The 21,390-nt window shown below is 48.6% G+C and overlaps 6 protein-coding genes and 1 pseudogene across 7 annotated transcripts; 5 read left to right on the top strand and 2 right to left on the bottom strand.

Moving 5' to 3' along the window:
* Positions 1 to 258: 258 nt before the first annotated feature.
* THITE_2111189 (uncharacterized protein) lies at positions 259 to 1,042 on the top strand. Its single transcript, XM_003651140.1, has 2 exons — positions 259 to 441; positions 544 to 1,042. The coding sequence occupies exons 1-2, from the start codon at positions 362 to 364 to the stop codon at positions 833 to 835; spliced, it is 372 nt and encodes a 123-aa protein (XP_003651188.1). The 5' UTR covers positions 259 to 361; the 3' UTR covers positions 836 to 1,042.
* Positions 1,043 to 10,409: 9,367 nt separating this feature from the next.
* Positions 10,410 to 10,482, top strand: THITE_t82 (annotated as a pseudogene). The gene has a single exon. The product of its transcript is annotated as a tRNA-OTHER (tRNA).
* Positions 10,483 to 11,159: 677 nt separating this feature from the next.
* THITE_133565 (uncharacterized protein) lies at positions 11,160 to 12,513 on the top strand (the record flags this gene model as incomplete). The annotated part of the gene is made up of 2 exons (XM_003651139.1): positions 11,160 to 11,340; positions 11,451 to 12,513. The coding sequence occupies 2 exons, from the start codon at positions 11,160 to 11,162 to the stop codon at positions 11,888 to 11,890; spliced, it is 621 nt and encodes a 206-aa protein (XP_003651187.1). The 3' UTR covers positions 11,891 to 12,513.
* Positions 12,514 to 13,807: 1,294 nt separating this feature from the next.
* THITE_2111187 (uncharacterized protein) lies at positions 13,808 to 14,372 on the bottom strand. Its single transcript, XM_003651138.1, has 2 exons — positions 14,237 to 14,372; positions 13,808 to 14,181 (listed from the first exon to the last, which is right to left on the bottom strand). The coding sequence occupies exon 2, from the start codon at positions 14,086 to 14,088 to the stop codon at positions 13,819 to 13,821; it is 270 nt and encodes an 89-aa protein (XP_003651186.1). The 5' UTR covers positions 14,089 to 14,181; positions 14,237 to 14,372; the 3' UTR covers positions 13,808 to 13,818.
* A 1,143-nt stretch (positions 14,373 to 15,515) lies between these two features.
* On the top strand, positions 15,516 to 17,054 carry THITE_2111184 (uncharacterized protein). Its single transcript, XM_003651137.1, has 3 exons — positions 15,516 to 15,765; positions 15,842 to 16,126; positions 16,197 to 17,054. The coding sequence occupies exons 1-3, from the start codon at positions 15,670 to 15,672 to the stop codon at positions 16,701 to 16,703; spliced, it is 888 nt and encodes a 295-aa protein (XP_003651185.1). The 5' UTR covers positions 15,516 to 15,669; the 3' UTR covers positions 16,704 to 17,054.
* A 1,065-nt stretch (positions 17,055 to 18,119) lies between these two features.
* THITE_120187 (uncharacterized protein) lies at positions 18,120 to 18,805 on the bottom strand (the record flags this gene model as incomplete). The annotated part of the gene is made up of 3 exons (XM_003651136.1): positions 18,120 to 18,271; positions 18,314 to 18,533; positions 18,653 to 18,805. The coding sequence occupies 3 exons, from the start codon at positions 18,803 to 18,805 to the stop codon at positions 18,120 to 18,122; spliced, it is 525 nt and encodes a 174-aa protein (XP_003651184.1).
* A 1,081-nt stretch (positions 18,806 to 19,886) lies between these two features.
* On the top strand, positions 19,887 to 20,075 carry THITE_2024068 (uncharacterized protein; the record flags this gene model as incomplete). Its single annotated transcript, XM_003651135.1, has 1 exon — positions 19,887 to 20,075. A coding segment is annotated over one exon (189 nt), but the record flags the coding sequence as incomplete, so codon positions are not given.
* Positions 20,076 to 21,390: the final 1,315 nt, after the last annotated feature.

Here is a 21,390-nt window from a genome sequence, read left to right as displayed (position 1 = left end):
AACTCGTGGTTTGACAATCCGCCGCGGTGCAGGATGACAGTGGATAGCAAACATCGAGCAGCGAACACAGCGGCTCAAAGCCGGACATAAAATGCGGTCGACACGCCTCCCAACCTGGAAAGGCATTGGGGTGGACCCACAGTGAAGCTTGGCTGTTCATTCAACCCTAACCCCTGTAATATATATATGTAAGGTTCAGAGTTCTTGTAATTACGAACGCCGACCACGCGCTTTTCACTGCGCGCTTCCTCCCACAAAATCGATTTGCACGCAACAAATCCTGCAATCCACGGGTACTGCGAGACCGCGCCAACGATTTTATCTCAACATCATCTCAAAGCATCGACAACATCAAGCAAAAATGGCAGACCACGAGAATGAAATTATCAAGTGCAGGTTCTGGAACTGCGCCAAGCAGTTCGAGACGGCTGAGGAGCTCCGGTAAGTGGCGCCAAGAAATCGGCACCCCCCACCCCCCTCGCTAGTACAGATGACGGGGTTTCGCTCTGACGTAGTGGCTGACAAACCTTAATCGGTGCCAAGGGACCACATCGCTGAGGACCATCCCGGGGACAATGTGTGCGAGCACTGCGGCCAGGCGTTCTTGGACAAGGGATCCCAGGCCTTTCACAAGAAGAAACACGACGCTCCCACTGCGTTCAAGTGTTTCATCGACGGCTGCGATCACGCCTACTGGCGTGCCGACTCGCTGGGCACCCACCTGCTCAGCAAACATGGAGAGCTGATCCGCCAAGCGGTTGACCAGTTCCGTAAGTTTGGCCCTCACGACTTGGTCACCCACTCTCCACCATTCGTTATAGAAGCTCGAGACTAAGACTCCGGGTTCACTAGAGCGTGCGAAGCGTCACCGCAGCCAGGGTGGCAAGACCGTTCCCGGATACAAGCTGTTCAACTGATTCCTCTGGACTTGCCTTGTTGTGTTCAGCAGTTCGACAACAACGCATGCACAACGGAGATTGGTCACCTCCGGGTCTGTTAATTGACTATGTGCATCAGTCGTTGGTTGGCGCCATCAAGGCATATGGGATCAGGTTCATCAATCGGCTTGGCACATTTGGGACTTGTCTTTTTGTCTTGTACACTATTTTGGGTTGGTATCTTACGGTTCGGATTCATCTAGCGGGTTGGGGCGTTTGGGACTTCCGGTATTTCGGTCAGAAGAAGCACTGCACCCACCGGTTTTGCAGTTGCTATGGAATACATAAATCGGTCAACTTTGCTCCCAGCTTCACAGTCGTAAATGCCTTGTCAGCGAGGTACAAGAGTTCTGTATAGCGGAAAAAATAACTCCCAGGTATTCCGTCCTTTCAATGTTAACTTGCAAGAATCCACAGGGAATAAGAAAGGTACAGATTATTCCGTGAACATCGGTAACCATCACATTCTTGCCTGGCTTTCTTTGGAGGGGACCCGAGGGTAGAAGGAAAAGTCGGGATATTTCGCAGCCCTCTGTTCTTTCAGTCAGCTTCTTTATCAGTTGGGAAAATGTTCTGTTAGAACAGAGGGCTGCGAAAAATTGTCTGAAAGAACCAGAGGGCTGCGAAAATCCACACTCTTCCTTCTGCCCTCGGGTACCTCAGGGCTGAGTTGGTAGTGTCGGGTACCTTGGTAACTTCCAGGTTGTCAGTGCACCCCCACCGCTGCGCAGGGTTGGCCCAAAGATCGGATCGGTATCGGTATCCGTCCTGTGGTATGGATGTATCCGTCGTACCTGAACGTCCGTGCGAACCAAACATATCGTGTAGGTACCTTAGCGCGCTAGGGGGGGGTGGCAAAATAATCTCTGTTACAGTTTCCTTGAGCTAAAATAGTTTTCTAGTTTACAATATACTTTATACTATAAAAAGGATTACTACTACTATCATAGAGTAAAAATCACTATATAATATAAGAACTACTTAGATAGATTATATATTTAATAGTAAAATAATCACTATACTAGTTTTTATTATATTTATCTTAAATCTATAGGAAGATTTTAAAGTTAAGCTTTTTTTCTAGTTTAAAGATTATTTTCTCTAAAAATGATTTTCTACTTAGAAGATTGCTTTTACCTCTTTTCTATACTCTCTAGCCTATATACCTAATACGGAGAAGTGCCGTAGATGCGTAGAATAATAAGATGTAGATTGATGATGGTGGTAGATCGAAGATCTAGGCGGCGGTGCACTAAGAAATACGTGCCTATAGGGCAGAGCACGTGTGCGCACCCCGCCTACCCAATCGGGCCTAGCGTTGCAAAGTCTGTAACGCGGGGCGTGGGGCACCCTTATCTAATCTACGTATATAGACATATAGGTCACATGACCTCCCTGTTCCTCCTACCCTATATCAAGTCCAGGCCTATAGGAAAAAACGGCAATGCCCTCATTGCCTTACCTATCTAGATCCTATATATCGTTAAATACCCTTCAATCGAGTACTACGATATAGGGTTAGAAGCGTAGTGCTAGATTAATCTAGATAGCGATTAACTGACTTCTTCTATATTTTGTTATTGCTAGTGGGAATAAGGTTCTTACAAGGCTAGCTACGCTTATAGGCCGGTTAAGGTGCCTAATTAGGTATAGGAGGCTCCTTTCGAGAGACTAGGCGATCTAGATAATCGCCTTTACGAGCCTAGTATTCGTTGATTAGGCACTATATATAGCGTAGCTTGTATATAGTCTTCTAGACGCTCTCTTCTTAGCTATAGCTAGTCTATTTGATTAGGTATTTAAGGCCTTTGTATATAACCTTATAGTTAAGGATTATATTAACCTTATATTTATTACCTAATTCGTTGTTATTAGAGGAGTAGTCCGATTAAGAGTCGACAATTAGGCTAAGAGGCGACGTGTTGTAGCTAAATAGATCCTCTTCCTAAGGAGCTAGACGGAGGTAAGTAACAGAAACAACTAGGTAGATACCTATATTAGCTAGGAGATCTAGTTTATATACTAGGTGGCCAACGTAGCGTTTAATTGGAAAAGGCCTAGCACGCTATTGCAAGTACTTCTAGGGCGGGTTGCCTAGGAGATAGTAACTATAGTATAGGTATAAATAAACCTTGTCGCCTATATTGAACTTAATATCGCGATATCTACTATTGTAATAGCGCTTAGCGTATACTATAGCGAAGTCTATACTCAATTAAATATCCTAATGTAGAGCATCTCGTAGAGCTAGAATAGTAGCTAGCTTAGTAGTAGCCTAGTTTGTAAGAGCTTCTAAAGGTCTAGGAAGTTTAAAGCTAAAGAGCTATTTATAAAATAAGGATTTAACGGCTTTAGTATAAGTATTATTAAAGTACTATTATAGAGGTATAATAATATCTAGCTAATTGCCTTTAGAGCGCTTAAATATATAGAAGCGAATTGTAATTTCTATAGTCTAGTTCTTATACTCTAAAAGGCTATCCGCTTATAGGTAATAGAATATTGTTATTAGCAACTTAGTGCCTAGACCCTTCTAAACGCTTTACTAAAGGTCGAAAGTAAATTTACAATCGTAGTCGGAGATAATTGTAGTAGGTATACCCTAGTCGCTAAGAAGCAGTTAGCAAATTAGAATATACCCCTATTTTTAAGCTAAATAGCTAGAATTGCTTAGAATAAGGAGAGTACACTTTGATAACTTATAAGATACTGTAAATAAGCTATCGAAATGGTCGTAATTTAGGAGCTGCTAAGGCGAACTAGTAGCTAAGACCTTCGATAGGCCTAAAATAAAATTGATAGCGATAATGTATATTAGCAAGGTATTAGATAGTCGAATTGGTTAATAGTTACCTAGTGTAGAGCGACGATCTATTGTATTGACTTAGTACTTTAGGTACAATTTAATATACTTCTTAACATTATAGGTTTTATAGACTATTAATACGCCTTGTAAGTCGTATAATATTCGCTTAGTACCGAAGTAATACTTCTCGTCGTAGGTAGCTTCTAAGATAGTTTAAATTATATTATAAGGTATATAGAGTAAGCGTAATCCGTTAAGTCGAATGTTATAGAGAAGGCTATCTATAAGGATAAATGGGAGGCTAGGCTAAGAGAAAACTTTGCTATTGCCCTTAGTGACCAATTCGACAGTAAGATCTTTAATAATAGCTATATACTTAGCGTTATAAGAATATATAGCTATAAAGCAAGCTTAAAGGTCGTTATCCAACTTTGCTTCTACGAAGGCGAACCAGATATTGTTGAGGACTACGTCGTCGTCGACGGAACCGTTCTTATAGTCTAGGTTGTCCTATAGGGCCTTTAGATAGCTAAGCGTATCTAGTACTAAATTTAGGCGGCCTAGGAGATAATAGATCTCTAAGTTATACTATAAGAGATAGATAAAGGCGTTGATAAGCCTACGATTAGCTCGCTTAGTAGATGATATATCTAAAATAGTCTAGTTGACGATGCTTTTTATAGAGGTGTAATCTATAAAGATAACGACTAGCTTATATAACGAATAGATTATAATATATAGCTTTTTAACTGCTTAAACAAGGTAGGCGACTTCCTATTTGGAAGGTCTATATCGGAGTACCTATCTAGTAAAGTACTAGCTTAGGAATATAATAGGCCGAACCTAAGTAGATATAATGACAGTTCTAAGCTTCTATTTATAACCGTCGGTAAGGTAGAAAGCTATAACGTCGAAGCTACGCTCTAGGTATCTATCGATCTATAAGAAAAGGGTCTTATTAGGGTTAAAGTGGACTAAAATAGTCGGATCAAGCTTATAGATAGTATCCTAGATAGCTTCGAAGAAGACTTTCTTAGTAAGCGTAGGTTCGAAGGAAGTTCTAGCGCAATAAGCGGCACGTTTACTAGGGTTGCTATTCTATACTTGCCTAGTAGCTTGGCCTTCCGCGAATAGCGCTATCTTATAATTTTAGAGAGGCTCGATAAGCTACGTATAGTATAGGATTAGATAATATAGAAATCCTAATACACCGATATACTGTTCTAGAGCCTTTAGGTTATTCAAAAAGGCGAGGTTCCTAAAGGCGGCAACATAGTACTTAGTATTAGTTAATCTAAATCTATCGATATAGAAACTAAGTAGCTCTACACTGAAATATACGATATAGGATTTGGCTAGTGTAATAGAGATATTCTTCTTTTTAAATAGGCTAAAGATAGTCTCCAAATGCTTAGCGTACTTGTTAGCTATATTATTAAAGATAATTATATCATTAATAAATACTTAGATGAAAGAGGCGTAAAGGCAAAGCAACTGATCTATAAAGCACTAGATATACGCTAAAGTATTATAATAGCCTATTAGGTATACTTTCGGCTACTCTAGTCTACGAGGGCTAATCAAGGTAAAGCGGTCGTAGTATAGAGGATATATATTAAACTAGTAGAAGAAGGATATTACATCGATTACAGTAATGAACTTCTTACCTTATAGATATACGATAATGTTCGACTAAAGCGGCAAAGGGTAGTTGTTAGGTACTATAACCTTGATAAAAGCATATAAATCGATAACAATATAGCCTTTGATTTTACTACGAGAGGTATACTAAATAACGAAAACTAGGTACACGAAAGGAGTAGCCTTTATAGCCTACTTAAAACGCTTTTACCGATATAATTCGTCGAAAGTAGCGTCGAGAACTTCGTAATCGTAAGTGCTTAGAGGGTATTAGCGGGTATAGATCTTCTAATACTACTAGCCTTCTATAAGAGGTACTTGTATTATATCCTCTTTGTCTATAACAACTTAGCCCTTATCCTTCTATAGGCGAGGATAACGGTTGACAATGTTAATAAATCGCTACACCAACTTACGATCTAGAGTATATATATATACGCCTTCTAAAGTGAGTATCTCTAGTAAGTCGGTAGATATCTTAAGGCCTAGAGTCGAGTATTTCTTTGGCATTACTGGCTTATAGTCATTAGGCGGCAATTCGGGTCTAGAATTATACCTATTGGTACAACCGTCAGCCTTAAGCATTGGAGGTATATTGTACCTATTAGTAGAATCTAGGCTCGTAGGCTTAGGGCATAGATTATACCTATTGGTATAGCCTTCGATACTAGGATCCTCGATCGATTAGCGTAATATAGGCTAAGTAGGCTAGCTTAGTAGGTATACTAATTAATATAATAGAGGTCCTAAATTTGGATAAAGTAGCTAGCTAATATACTATATCGCTATAAGGCGTCGATAGCTCTAGCAAATCCTAAGAAGATACTATCGATTAAGATAAAACGTCGCTTATAAGTTGTACTGAATCTTCTAGGATAGCGTAGACCGAGCTATATATATCGAACGTAGTTACTATACTAGGGCTAGTATATTAAATAGCAGTTTAAACTAAACTAGAGCTTATAGTAATAGACGATATAGCGGTTAAAGCGGTTACTACGGTCAATGCTATAAAGGCTATCTTCTAGAAATAGGCGATATAACCGCTATTATTAATATCCTCGATATAGCCAATAGGATAGCGCTTCGAAATAGTGAGAACTCCTTTAGTCGAGTTCTTAAGAGCTACTACCTTAGGGGTCTTAGCGTTGACAACGGTATTTAGTATAGTAAAATAGCGAGCGTTGAACATTATAGATCAGTCTATTAGGAGAGGCTTATATTCTATAGCGATATACGCTTCCTGTTTAGGCTATAAGGTGATAGCATATATAGTCTTGACCTTATGTATATAGGGAAAAGTCTAGGTATATATAGTAAATAGTATATTAAATCCTCCTAGGATACTATATAGGCTAGCGACCTTCGTACTATAATCAATAGAGGCCTAATACAGATCTAGGAAGTCAACTCCTAACAGGAGGTTAGCAAATAGCTTATCTACTACCTAGGCGGACTAAATGAACTTGAGGAGTACTAGGCCAATGGCTATAATGCCTAGTAAGTAAATGACGAAAGTCGCCTACTAGGTAGGCGAAGTCTTTCTAATACTACGAATACAGCTATTACAACGCTTAATCGAATGTTCGAGAGTACTTAGGAAGGTCTTATCGATAATTAAACAGCTAACGCCTAGGTCAAGGCAAACCTCTCAGTCCTTATAGTCGGGCTAAGCGTAGGCCTTAATATATAAGTAGATATAGGCGCTATATAGGCTGTCGATACCTAGGTCGGCCACTTTAGGGGCCTCCTATACTTCTAGGTTAGTAGCGAAATCTACAGTAGGGCTAGAGCCTTTGGCAAGTAGGATATCGTCCTCCGAAACATCCTTAGCAATAGCGATCACACACTCTAAACACTTGATAGCGCTAAAAACGGCTACTAAACAGGCTTTTAGGTACTTAAAGAGCTAGTTCTAGGAATTAAACAAGGTATTATAGTATCTGTAAGTTCAATGGCCTAGGTTGGCCTAATTAGCTCAATAGTGGCAAACGCTCTTAGGAACGATTGTTTTACTATAGGTATAGATATATACGTTGGTAGTAGGAACTATATTAAAGATCTAGTAGCACTTATAATAGGTCAGCTTTAAATTATAAGCTATATAGGCAATATCCGACTCGTCGATACCGTTGGAAACGGATGACTTATAATTGGCCTCGGCTTCGTTATCGGCTTCCAAATCGGATAATATCTTCAAATCAGCGTCGTCGATAAGGTGTACTTAGTCTCGAGCTCGATTATTACGCTTAGAATCATAGTTATCTAGGCGGTACTTGCCGCTTTAATCGTAATCTCGGTTATAACGGTCATCGTCGTAGTCGCAGTTCTAGCGGTCGTCGTTAAGGCGATCGACGTGCCTAGAGAGCTTTTTGTCAAACTTAGTATTACCGGAAATAGTAGACTTACTAGTAAACAAAGACTTCTTCAACTCTAGGAATTTATCGTAAGCTATAGTAATAAGCGTAGGCTATACTTCTATAATTTTATATATATAGTGTACTAGAGTGTACTTCGTCTTAGGTTATAGAAGAAAAAATATAATAGTCGAATCTAAACGATTATAGATAGTGCCTATAGCGTTGTACTAATTAGAATTGTTATAATTGATTTAGCCTATCGTATATATAAAACGTAACTTCTTTTAGAAGAAGTTTATTAGAGTATCGAGGTTCTTTACAATATATCTAATAGTTAACCGTCCTCGGTTAAACTTATCGATAGCCACTTAGCAATCTATTGTAAAACGCTCTACTAACTAATTAAAGACTATATAAAGGCTTATTTAACGCTATTACAAGCGCTCCTATATAATGACTTTACCGTTCTACTAGAAGATGGCTTAGCTAGCGAGAACTGTAGGTAGAAGGTATAGGATTTACTAGGCTACGTTGTAGCTAATGTCGAAGTCCTCTAGAAAAGTTGACAAACGCTAGATAAAGTAATAGATATTGGTAAAAATCATATTCTTACTATCTATAACGATGCCTATATCGTTAAGGTCCTTGTAACTAGGATTGAAAGTACCGATATTATTACGTTTAATCTTAAAGGTAGAGATAGATCGGCTACCTCTAGTACCTATAGTATTATAAAAGTGCTCCCAATAACTATAGTTCGAAAGAGGTAAAAAAGGTAGACGATTGTTATTTAGGTAGCCGTTTAGACGGCGCCCTCTATCGCTATCGTCTAGATCGCTTAGGTCGTTTAGATTATAGCTATTGGCACTAAGGGGCTACCTAAGAAGTGACATAGCCTAGCGTTAGCCACTCTAAGGTAGCCTACCCTAAGGAGGGTCGCTTAAAGGCGACTTAGCCTAGTGCTAGCCGCCTAGGTATAAATTGTTAGGGTATATAATATAGGCCTAGCGTACTAGCGGTATACCTATAGCTAGGTTGTAAACTACACTGATATCGACGCTCTCTAAGGGAATAGGAAAGGCGGTCTATATATAAGGTTAAGTAGGCTAGACTAGGGAAGGCGTACAAAGGCTCTCTATTAAAGAGGCTGCTATTGCTACTGAGTAGCGGCTCCGAATCGAAGGGGCGTATAGCTATAGCTCTATAGTCGATATAGAAGCAGCTAGTGGAAGCTCCTTAGCCAGTATAAGATTAGCCAATTAGTCTTTAGCGGCTAGCTAAGCAATAGCATCGTCGATCTTACTTAGCTGATTATCGATATATTGTATATACTAAACGAAAAGCTTATCCTAGTACTAAACTTATTAAGCGATTTCTCTAATCTAGGTAACAACTATTTAGAGTTGATTTATAAGCCTTAATAGGTCTTTAAAGTAGTTATAAAAGTTCGTTAACCTATTAAATATAGGTCGAATCTTAGTAATATTAGCTTAAAGTTAATTAACTATAGCAATAATATACTTAAATAAAGCAGTATATTCACTAATAGTCTAGCTAAGCTATTTGACAAAAGGCTAATTAGTACTAACCTTAATATACTCTAGAAGGTTTAGAATGTCTTCCACTTTCTTGGGATCGCTTTAAACATCTTCAAAAGATAGTTTATTGCCTAGTTGAATATTATTGAGATTATCCTCTTAGCTAGCAACAATATTACGATAAATATACTCCTAAGGAGTAGGCGGCTCCAAAGCTAGAGGAATAAAACCCTTATATAGGGTATATAACGTCTCCTCGATTTTCTTAGACATAGTAGCATTATACTTAGAGAGTTGTTTAGCCAACGAAGAGGCATAAAAACGAGTATTATAACTATAATTAGCCATCTTAACTATCGTTTTAATTTAAACTATAGAAACTAGGTCGAATAGGCATCTTATTAACGTAATAATAGTTAATAAAAGTCTATTAAAAGGTTTGTCGTTAAGCTAGGAAAAAGGGCGTTCTAATCGCTATTAGCCATCGCCACTACACGAAAAGAACTAGATAGTTGATCAGCTACTGCTATTGGCGATACTATTGGCGATCGCCGCTACGTAGATTGATCGATCAATAGCTAAAGATCGTAATCGCTATCGGTAAAACCGCTATATAATCGAGGCTCTTCGACTAAACCGTCGTTCGAAATAGATTAAGTGCCTTCAACGCTATCGACCTCGTTAAGTCGCTACGCGAAGAAAGCGGGAGTTCAACTGGCTACTGCTATCGGCAAAGCTACTATATAGGCTAGTCGATTAATGACGATAAAGGAATAATTAGGTCAATGATCTTATAGTTGTAGCTACTACTTGATATAGAGAAGTGCCGTAGATACGTAGAATAATAAGATATAGATTGATGATAGTGGTAGATCGAAGATCTAGGCGGCGGTATACCAAGAAATATATGCCTACAGGGCAGAGCACGTGTACGTACCCCGCCTGCCTAATTGGGCCTAGCGTTGCAAAGTCTACAACGTAGGGCGCGGGGCACCTTTATCTAATCTATATACATAGACATATAGGTCACATGACCCCCCTGTTCCTCCTGCCCTGTATCAATACCTTAGCTTAAGCCCTCTAGATAAGTGTGAAATTCTTACTGAGGTACAACTGTAAAATTCGTAGTCTCGTAGCGTAGTGGTAAATCTGTAAGCTTATAACGTATAGGCCTTGAGTTCGATTCTTCGTAGAGTCTAGTTTTTTCAACTAAAAAAAAAAGAAAAGAAAAAAGAAAAAAAAGAAAAAAAGAAAAAAAAGAAAAAAATAAAAAAACTTAAGATAAATAGAAAAGTTTACTTTCTTTTATATATAGGTATATAGATAATAAAATTTTTAAAGATAATCTTTTATTTTAAAAGTTGATTTTAAATTAGTTAAAACTATTTTCAATTTTAAATTTCTTTTTCTTATTAATAATTATCTTTAACTACTAATATTAATATCTATTTAAAATAATCTTATTAGTAAAAGATTACTTTTACTATAAGATATTTTTACTCTTTAAATTCCTATTTTATTTGAACCAATCCTCTTAGTTGAAAATCATTTTCTTCGAAAGATATTTTGAACTCGGGACCGGTAGGCGCCTGTTTTCCAGGCGAAATATCTTGACGCTCCAAAATAGTCCCAGAGATCATTTTGCCACCCCCCCCTGGCGCGCTAAGGTAGTTACTGTGTAATCCATTCACAAACGCACCTGACATCAACGCCAGGTTGACACTCTGAACTCGTTCTTAGTTCGGCGCCTGCTACGCTTGACCTGCTGTTCAGGCTCGATTCCTACACGGGGTAACGTCTCGAACCCCGCTAAACAAACACTGGCCGACCGTGTCGCAGCCAGCCGCAGCGGCAGTCGCAGTCCGACCTGAAGAAGATGGACCATTCGCTGGATCAGACGACCCTAGCCACAATCTCGTTGCTCGAGGCGCGCCTGCTTCGTATCGAGCACATCCTCTACGGGCCATCAACACCCCCTACAGAACCGCCAGCCGAGTCGGCAACAACCTCGCTCGCCGAGCTCGAGCACCGCTTCAACCAGCTCTTGCGCCACTTCCGTGTCTACGCAGAGATCCTCAAGATCTGTATGCCCGGTCCAATCGCCTCCCTCCGCCCCCTTCTCGGATGCCTACGTCTATGCTAACGCTACGGATCCCAATTGAACCAGACAAATCCCACCCGACCCTCTTCCAATCGCCCTCCAACCCCCCCTCCATCGCCACCACACCCACGCCCGCCGCAACAATACCCACCCAACTGCCCCCGGAAGCGGTGCGCGCCACGGTGCTCGCCTACGCGTCGGCCTTCCCCACAACCGCGTCGGCGCTGACGGCGGCGACCACCGACACGCCGGTGCCGGACGCGCAGCAGAGCGCGGCGCTGGCGGCGCTCGGCCCGCGGCTGCGCGCGGTCGCGGCGCTGCAGCGCGCGCAGTCGGCCGAGATGGCGGCGCTGCGGCGGCGCAGCGAGCGCGCGCTGCGCGCCTGGTACGAGGGCGGCGTGCTGCGCTACGGCGACGTCCTCGCCGACGTCGAGGGCCGGTTCGAGAAGGTCGAGCGCGCGGTGCGCAGGGCCGCGAGGGCGAGGGAGGAGGAGGGTAAGGTTTGATGAGCGTCTGTTTGTTTGTTTGTTTGTTTGTTAAGTGGCTGCGGAAGGGGAATACCGGGGGATATTCGGGTGCAGCAAAGCACCTGCACACAGGTGGACAAGAGAAGGGGACACAACAACCGCCAACGGTCCTCCTAAACCACCTCTGTGGTTGCCCGTTTTGGAGCGTCCTGGGAAACCAGATCCTTATTTGGGCACGGCTGGCCTCCTTCACTCCGTCCGACACCTTGGGGTATCTGCTGTTTGTGGAGGGAGGGAGCGCGCAGCAGCTGGGGGTGGTGTTCGGCTCTGCATTGGCCATGCGTTGTTGAAGACCGGCGATCCATATGGGTTAGCAGGCCACATATCACCGGGAGAGCTGGCGGCGCCAGCCGGCCTCCCGTGCAGGCTGTGCTAGGTACCGGAAGCTGCGGAGCCGAATCCGCCCATGGAGCAGCAGGACCGGCGGTATGTGGGGTGGAACCGGGCAACTGTGGCCGTGGCCCGGCGTTTGCCGGTTTCCCTCTCAGGCGGCGGAAGTTCGCGAACCGCCTCATCGGTGTATGCATGTATTTAGTACCTTCGTATTGAGGTGGCGGCAGGAATCACCGTCTACCCTGCATATCAAGCCCCGCGGATGACAAGGTTTCGTTCATCTCTCAGCTGTGCGACACTCATTCCGGCAATCCCATCTCCGTGTTTCAGCGTGCCCAAAGTTGCCCCGCGCCCCGAGTTCAACTCGACCGTGTGGAAAAAAAGGGGAAACAGACTTCAGACAAGCCAAACCGGGCCTGCTCGCTGGCCTGGCCACCCACCCCGCAAAGCGGTCGGCCCTGGTTGACCAGGCCGTGACTGGGCGGGAGGGAAGCTGGGGTTTCGGGCCAGTTGGCTAACATCATAGCCCTGCGGATATGTGGCCGTGGCCGTGGCCGCGACCTTGACTCCACCGTTCGTGGAGGGGCAGCACGAGATCCGGACCGAAAGGCGCTGCTGGTCAAGAACCATGGCAGCAGGGCATGGCAACTCACTCGGCTGAGGGAGGGATGAACGAAAGCACGCCTTGGCTACTGATGGGGCCGGCCATTGCAAGGAATGCGCTGGAACCTCAACTTTGCCTGGGCCAACCAAGGCAGGATCACGGGAGGGCTGCGCGCCGTCACACTACATAGTATGTCCAGTATTATTGAGTCCATAGCAGCCCCATTCCGAGCCCAGTTTCTGAGGGGAACGACTTAGTACGGAGATGCTGTACGGGCTATAAGATCGCCAGAACGCCGTTGGTCAATTCCAAGGCGCGGCTCATCGCAGTCGATTACGTTCAATGTGGCCGCAATCTCGCGGATATTGATCGAGGTTCCCAGCTTCCTTCCAGCGGGCATTCCAATATTGGCTGTACTAAGGTCTGCAGGACCTGCGCAAGCTCGCTGCTCCGCCGACAGCTGGGCAGCGTTCAACGCACTGGAGACATTCCAAGTTCTAGGTGACGTAGGCAGCCCTTAAACTGGTCATGCGGGTTGATCTCCTTGCATCGAGATGGTCCGAGATGGTCGTATGCAAGAACAAGGAACACGCAGGTACAGATGGAATAGTCCGGAATACACACCGGACTACTTGCCGATTGCCTCGAGGTTCCGAGGGACAACATCAACGAAGTCCGGAAACCGCGCATCCCTTGGGGTGAGGGGCGATCCTGATCCACAAGTACGCCAGTGCTGGCACAGAGAACGCAGCTTGCGTCCCTTTCCAATGGTTTCGACCAAAACAAGAAACGCGGAAGAGGCGACGGACATTATGAACGCAGTTCTCTTCCCTGCCTCCCTTCGGTGGACTTGGCCTGTTCCAGCTTCAAAGCTCCCCGAATCGCGGCCCTGCGTAGGTCGGCGGCCGGGGCACGGCCCCAATGCAGATGCCCTCAACCTTCCCTGAGCCCGCGATCTGCGATGTCTGTGTCACCAGTCACAAGCTTCTCGGGATGGTGTTTTGAGGTTGCGTCGGGTTTCCATCTGCCAGTCACTTGCCCGAGGGTGCCAGTCGAAACGGGCGTGCCCCTGCATGAGGCCGTGGCCAGGGGCATCTGGTTCAGAGTTTGGCTCAGTTTCCAGCCAATCAAGCTTCCGGCGCGCGGCCGTTTTGCCGTCAGAGCAGATGCAAGCTTGGCCTCTTAAACTGACCTGGTAGCTTGGGCCATCGGAGTTCAGAATCGCCGCATTTTTGTGCATGGCTGACGATCTTGAATCAATAGGCAGTTAGCGTGCAGCGACGCCGTGCCGGCTTACTCGTCAACGGCCGAGTTCTGACCCGTTGGCATCTTTGTTCGTACACTACCGTCTCCGCACCCAACCCGCCGAAGCTGACTGCAGCGGGTAGCCATCGGGAAGTAGTTATGAGCTCCAACCAACGGTGGCTGTTGTTGGCCGAGACAGCAGCGCGGGGAAGGGAGGCGTATCCAGCTGTGTCCTCGAGTTGTGGCTGCATCTCCATGCTGCGATAATTCTTGACTAGCCCTTGGTCACGGCTCCGAAAACAGGTGTTGTCAGGCTGAGAGTCTGGACGCCGCATTCGTACGGCATTTCAGGCCCTGGCCCGTGTGAGGCAGTGCATCACGCAGAGATAACCCGGGCTTTCGGAACGCTCCAGGGCTTCTGCATTCCCGGCAGAAGCAGGGTGCCAGTGCCAGGGTTTTCTTTGGATTCGGCGGAGAAATCAAGATAGGCTGGGCTCAAGAAGAACATATGCATCGCATCAGTCAGTTTGCAAGTGCTTTTGGCTGGGTTGGATGTGGATGTGTGTGTGTGAGTGTCGGGTGCGCCTTGACAGAGGTAACTCACTGGGAAGCCCTGGAGACTGCCCTGAGCATCCGTCCATTGTTTCGAGCAGGAAATCGCGGCCGAAAGCAGTGGCCCCTGCGTACCTGGCCAAGGTCCACTCGCAACCCGCTTTTGCAGCTGGAACCGTATCCAATCCCGCACGTTCCTGGCACCCCCTGTTCAGCCATCCGCGCAAGCCCCCGTAGGCGGTGCACACGCCTTCCCTTCCAGGTTCCCTCAGGTTCCTTCCCTCCCTCCATCAGCGAGACTCGCATTGATCCATGTTGTAACCCTTCAGCCCCCGTCCCTCTTTTCCGCACTCCCCTTTGTGCTTTACCCTTCGCTTCTTCCCCTCATCGCTGGCCATCCGATTTTCACGTACGCCCAGCTTTCGAGACTTTCGATTTTTTCCCTCGACAAGGCGCTCGACACCGATTGAAGCACGCTGGCGGGCACTCCGGTTGCGACGCATAACAGGGCGTAGGGAAATTTGGGCGAGTTATTTGCTGCACAGCCCCGGCTTCGCAGAGAGGGAGCGCCGGGAATTTGGGCGGGATTCGAGCCGGACCAACGAGCCACGTCTTCCGCGATTTCTCCTTCGACCGACCAGCCTGAGTGCTCTTTGGGATTTCGAGCCAGTCGACTGAACGTCTTCCATCGCACGTTGTTAGCTTGCTTGCAAAGCGAGCCCCCTTGGTTTTTTATTGTTCCTTTGGCGGCCGGCATCGACTTACTACCGCACACCACCCGATCTGTCCGATCGTTTTGCTGCAGCTCCAACAAAGCAAGTCCGCCTGCTGCTCCCCAGACGAACTTGCTTCCCCGTCGAGTCTCCTGACTGGCGGTTTCCGTGCTCGCCGGCAACTCGTTTCTTGATTGAATTACCACCCATCACCGCGCGAACCCAAGCCGGGCCTGCCGCCATCTCTCGGCCGTCAGCCATTTGAACACATGCCCTCTTACGGCTCAATCCACTCCCCGTCGCTCAGAAAAATGGAGTACTCGCGCGCCCAGTATGGCCGCAAGCGCATGAGCCTCGGGAACATCATCGGTGACCCGTTCGCTTTGGCCACACTCTCCATCGCCACGGTAAGCTTCGAATGATCTGCTTGCTGCCTTGTGCCTCCGAATCGGAGCTTGACCTACTGACATTTGCGCTCTTCAGCTAGCGTGGATTATCTCGTTGGTCGCGACGATCCTCGCACGAATCCAAATCCCCGAAGGTTTCCCTACCTACACCTACTGGACCATCGTCTTCTACTTCGTATTAATACCCGGCGTTTTCGTCGTGGTCGCGTCGGATAGCGCTCAGACGTACCATGTCGCGCTCGTGGGGTTCCTCGGCTGCGCCTTGGTGCTCTCGTCGTCGGCTGTCAACAATCTGATCTATGTCAACAACAGCGCCTGCGAGGCTGCGTCTGCGGGCTTTATTCTGCTGTCCATGGTGACTGTAAGTTCGCCATCCGGTACCCGATACGGGCCGTGCCGGCGAGGTGTTGGTGCTGACTCCTTTGCTGCAGATCGTCTGGATCTTCTACTTTGGCTCCGCTCCATCTGCGCTTCCCCGCGCATACATCGACTCGTTCGCTCTCACCAAGGAGTCAACGTCAACGAACCGCCAGACCATGCCCAGTGGCTACGGCAGCCGAAGACCCGAGACGTCGACCTCGGTGCAACCGCCGCAGATGTACACTTCGCAGCTCAACGGTCTCGAGAACCCGTCACCAGTTGGAGGCATGACCTCGACCATGCGGAACTCAACGACCGCCCCGGCGTTTGCGGGGTCCGCCCAGAAGACCGCCGCGCAACCAGTGAACCCGGATGCGGAAATAGTACCACCCACCGAGTACCCGTACAGAGCGAAGGCCATCTACAGCTACGAGGCCAACCCCGAAGATGCCAACGAAATCTCCTTCTCCAAGCATGAGATCCTCGAAATCAGCGATGTCAGCGGCAGGTGGTGGCAAGCAAGGAAGGAGAACGGTGAAACGGGCATTGCCCCGAGCAACTACCTCATCCTATTATAGTCTGAATCCGAGCAGACAGCGGAAACCCGTGGGGCGGTTGCAGCGGTATATCCGACATGATGAGACGCTCGGGGCCCACAACGCATGATGCCATGTGGATGATTTCTTTCTTAGCTCGCGTCTGGATGACGGTTCTCTATATACCCTTACGCCGATTTGACCGCATCCGCCGTTACATGAATGGGAACCGCCCGCGGCACCAGATCGGGCCGCCCCTTTCTCTCTTCCCACGTGACCGGTGAGGGGCCGTGAGGATGTGACAGCATGGCGGTTACGCGGTGTGATGGCGTGCGAAGTGCCTTTGGCTGGCTCTGGAGCGCGTTGGATGGGGTCAAAAATCGCGGTTGGTTTTGGGCGGGTCTGACTGGTTTTGCCTTGGTTGGGGTTGTGCGTGTATTGTCCTTTCTCTCCTTCTCTTTTCCTCTGTTGCCTTCTTTTTCATTTCTTTGCCAGGGATTCGCTTCTCGAAGTGCCTGTTTGTTCGATGTACCAATTGTGTATGTGAAGTCACTATTCTAGTCCCATGGTCCCTTCGTACAGGATGTGTCTGGTCTGCCCTCGTCCCTGAATGCGTGCTGTTGCGTTCTATGCACTGAAAAGGAGCGTGGTACGCTTAACGCACTTGATGTGGAATCAAAGGGTCTGGTTCTGCTGCCTTCCAAGGCCCAGGAAGCTGTCTGCAAGGGGCATGAAAGAAACGCATCACAGAAGCACGATGATGACCGACATGAACGCACGAGAGATCTGACGTGTAAACCGCCACTCTACGGGCTCTTCAACCTCGCCTAAGCTACCTTGACATCTCGAGCCCCCCTGCTGGACGGGGGAGTTGTCCTGAGCTCGAGTCCTCCCTGACGCGCAAAAGGCACATTGTGCAGCGCGATCTTTGTTCGACGCAATGCAAGGATAAAACGCAGCCGCCATCGCAAACCTGGCCTCCCAGCTAATCAAGCAGGGGTATCTCCCCAGAAGACTAAAACCTCGTTGAACCAGTCCTTGCTGCCAGTACCCGCCTCACACCGAGTCGGCTGTACTCGCACTTGACCCTGATAAGCTGCGTGCATCCGACAGTGAAGAGCAGAAAGTAGAACCCGAGACCGTCACAGTTGACGGAAAGGCTACGTGGCCATCCTGCCGGCTGCTTCACAAGAGAGTAGCAGCGTCTGCGGTGCTGTCTCTGACGAGCAGGATGGGGCGGCTGTATAGGTGATGAACCCGCGACAGGCCGCCGTCCAACGAACAGCCAACAAAGAGCTGCGGGTCGAGGATGAGGCAACGCCACAATCGCCGGCCTGGCGTCAGCAGACATGGCAGGCCGCGCCGGCAGCACCATACGGCCCAGCACCCGCCAACACGGATGGCGAGGCATCCAGTCCGCTGCAGTCCACCGACGGCGGCGGCAGCGCGCTCGCTCGCTCACGGCTGCTGCTCCAGCCTCAGCCGCAGCTCCCTCTCCTTCTGCTGCACCTCCAGCTCGAGCCTTTCGACGCTGTACTTGAGCGCCTCCTTGCGCTGCCGCACCACTTTGGCCCTCAGCGCCGCCCCGCCATCCAGCGGCTTGCCGCTGCCTTTTCCTTTACTCTCTTTCCCGCCAATAACATCATCATAACCCGAGCCGGCCCTGCCACCTCCACCAGATGAGGAGGGAGGGTAATGCGACAGGCGGCCGGCGTTGAGCTCGGCGCGCGCCTTGAGCGTCTCGATGCGGCGGGCCTGGCGCTCGAGGTGGCGGTCGGCGCGGTCAAGCAGCAGGGCGACGAAGGGGCCGATCTCGTCGCGCAGCGAGGCCTCGGCGGCGGCGAGGGTCGGCTGGGGAATCAGCTCATAGTGCTGTTGTTTATTTTTGGGTTTGTTTCCCAAGTTGTCAGTCTTGCGTTGTCGCCGTCGGTTTGTGTCGGCAGGCAGAGGGAGGGGGGAGAGGAGACGGGAAGGACAAAGAGAGGACGTACGCGGACGGTCTTGAGCACCGATGACAGGCGCGGGAAATCCTGCACGCCCGCGCCGAGGGTCGCGACGGACGACTCGAGGAAGGAGAGCGACGTGCGCAGCGACGCAACGCAGTCGCCGTAGGTTGGGGACGGGGTCGGCGTGGACATGGACATTCCTGCGGCTGTGTTGCGGCAACCAGGTGGCCGGGATGTTGCTCGGTTGGGCGTTGTTCGCGAAGGCCGCTGTCAAAGGGATTGGAGAGCATCTGCCCGCCGTTTGTTGATGGTGTTGCGGTTGTTCCTGCACAGTACACAGGGCAACAGATGTTTCAGGAGGGGCATCGGTCTATCGTTGCTTGGGCGCTTCCTGATTGGATACGACTGACGAGCAGTCAACAAGCCGATGCAACAACCCCTGTTAGGCGAGAAAGTGGGGGACGCCGAGCGACACGGAAGGGGTGACCTTATCTACCGCTCCGGTACATAACGCCAGCCCCGCCAGGCCTTGGACCGCTCCATCCTCTTTGTTTCGCAATCGAACGGGCACCGCTCGCAAACTCGCACTGCGCATCTCCCGCTCAACCCTCAATCCTTTGTAAGGCACTTGCGGCCTCTGGTTTAAGGAGGCCGCCACTACATCCTGCAAGAATGGCCGCCGCCGCTGCATCAGCCGCATCAAGCGCTCGCCAGATCGCCGTCTTCTTCTTCCAGCCTCAGCAACGTGGCCTGCGACCCATTGCAGCCTAGCCAGTACCAAGACCGTGACTTCAACGACCTATTGAGTCAGCTCGCCTGGGACCAAGCCGTCGCCGCCAACTACGACTCTTACTTCGACCTTGATCCCCTCTCAACAGCCGATGCAGCAGCTGCAGCCGACTTGTCAAGCTTCAGCACCACCCCTGAACTACATCTCGTCGACTATGCTCCCTTTCTCGAAACGTGCCCGCCGCCTCAACTCTTTGAACTTGCTCCCTCGTCTTTGCCAGTGCCAGCTCTGAACTCGACCAACACCTCGCTCACCAACACTCCGAGCACCACCTCCCTCCAATCTCCCCCCACCGGCCCGTCCAGTCCGGACGGCCCGGCACTCTTGCCCGGCCTCAAGTTGCCGCAGCAGACCAAGTCCTCCAAGCCCGGACGTCGGCCCGCCGCCGCGTCGCTGTCGCATATCGCCGACGGCCGAATCACCAAGCGTGCCGGCCCGTCTGGAACGCTTCGTGCGTCTGCAGATAACAATGATGAGGTTGACGCGGACATCATCCTGCGGCGGCAGCGCAACAACCTCGCGGCTAAGCGATACCGGCAGAAGAAGATCGACCGCATTGAGGAGCTGGAGAAAGAGGTCAAGCAGGTGACGCAGGAGCGCGATGAGCTGAGGATCCGGCTGGCGCGGCAGGAGGCCGAGGTGGCGGCGCTGCGGGAGATGCTGAAGATGAAGCACAGCAGCCACGGGAGCAGCGGATGCGCGGGGGCGTGCAAGGATTGATTGGTTGAGATCGCAGGGTCTTGTATCTAGTCCGGCGTGAGTGTTGCCGTGAGTCGACGGCTGAGGATGTTTGTAGCAAAGTGGGGTTGATATCACCTATGGATGCGTGATGAATTGAGATTTTCTTGTGTGTTGTGACCTATCTCACTGCAACCACCGTGGATGCGTCCAATGAATCAGCAAACTACTACTTCAGTTCATCCACCCGTTCCAGGTCGGACCAACGATGCCGCTGAACGAGGCCTCGAGTTGGAGTTCTATCCCGCATGCCAACTCGTAGAAATTGCGGCACCTCAAGGCCCATTCCCAGCGATGAACCGTCCTCAGAACCTGTATGCCAATCCACACCACTAGTATTACTGGACTATGGAACATCAAACGAGGCGGGTCAATCAGGAGGGAACCGTTCGTGACAATCCGAGCTGAAGCCAGCAGGCGTCTCAGGATCGAGGGTTCGGGTTGGGTCTGTCATCGTATCCAACCAGGAGGTGGTCTTGGCTCCCGTCTCGCACCCCGTGGGGTGTTTCTAGCTAACAATTCGAGATGAATCATCTTGAATCATGCCCAATCGGGAGCGCTGCAATCGGGCTTAACACATGTCGTGCACCTGACAAAGGTAAGTTACATGTACAACTTAACCTGTCCATCCCTGCCTCGACGCTGCCCGGCTGGATTTGTGCAACTTGCAGATCTCCGATCGATCTGGACTCGGCTTTGAACCACGCTGTTCTTTGAGACGACGGGACGGCGTGACCTCATCTCCGGCTCTGTCACTGCAGTGGATCACGAACTCCTTTTTACGAACTTTCGAGTCAAGGAGTGGAACAGCCCAAGACCTGTTTTTCACTTCCATCGGCTTTTAGAGCTCACAACGTGTGTGGGCCTGTCATGTTTTGGACACAAACCCCGCCAAACGAATCTGTGTCATTATCAATCCGGCCCCATACCTTGCGCAGCGGAATTCCTCATTTGTCATGTCGACTTGGCCCAGGCGCCCCCCCAACACTCACCTTAAAGCCCTATCTCCGATGACGCCAGAGTGGACCAACCGAGAGTGCTTACACAGTACGGAGGAACTAGTGTATTCCATAGTGTATAGAGGTAGACGTTAAAGAGGTCCCGCCAAGACTAATTTCGGCCAATTGTCGGCAATGTTTTTACAGCGTCAGTACCCCGCCAAGACCGCCAAGCGGTTTGCACTATCGCCAAGGGTTAGTTCGCCGGGGGCGCGGGGGGCGGCGCCAGCCCCCCGCTGGTTAGGGTGAGGGTTATA

Source organism: Thermothielavioides terrestris, chromosome 2 (genome assembly GCF_000226115.1).
Source record: "Thermothielavioides terrestris NRRL 8126 chromosome 2, complete sequence".
In the NCBI taxonomy this organism is placed as follows: Eukaryota; Fungi; Ascomycota; class Sordariomycetes; order Sordariales; family Chaetomiaceae; genus Thermothielavioides; species Thermothielavioides terrestris.
The sequence above is the reverse complement of the archived record's forward strand: the minus strand, read 5'-3'. Positions and strand labels throughout refer to the sequence as shown.

Coding starts and splice junctions, on each gene's coding strand:
- THITE_2111189 (XM_003651140.1), top strand. CDS start 362: ATGGCAGACCACGAGAATGAAATTATCAAGTGCAGGTTCTGGAACTGC. Junction 442..543: donor GAGACGGCTGAGGAGCTCCG/GTAAGTGGCGCC, acceptor ATCGGTGCCAAG/GGACCACATCGCTGAGGACC.
- THITE_2111187 (XM_003651138.1), bottom strand. CDS start 14,088: ATGCACAAAAATGCGGCGATTCTGAACTCCGATGGCCCAAGCTACCAG.
- THITE_2111184 (XM_003651137.1), top strand. CDS start 15,670: ATGGAGTACTCGCGCGCCCAGTATGGCCGCAAGCGCATGAGCCTCGGG. Junction 15,766..15,841: donor CCACACTCTCCATCGCCACG/GTAAGCTTCGAA, acceptor TGCGCTCTTCAG/CTAGCGTGGATTATCTCGTT. Junction 16,127..16,196: donor TTCTGCTGTCCATGGTGACT/GTAAGTTCGCCA, acceptor CCTTTGCTGCAG/ATCGTCTGGATCTTCTACTT.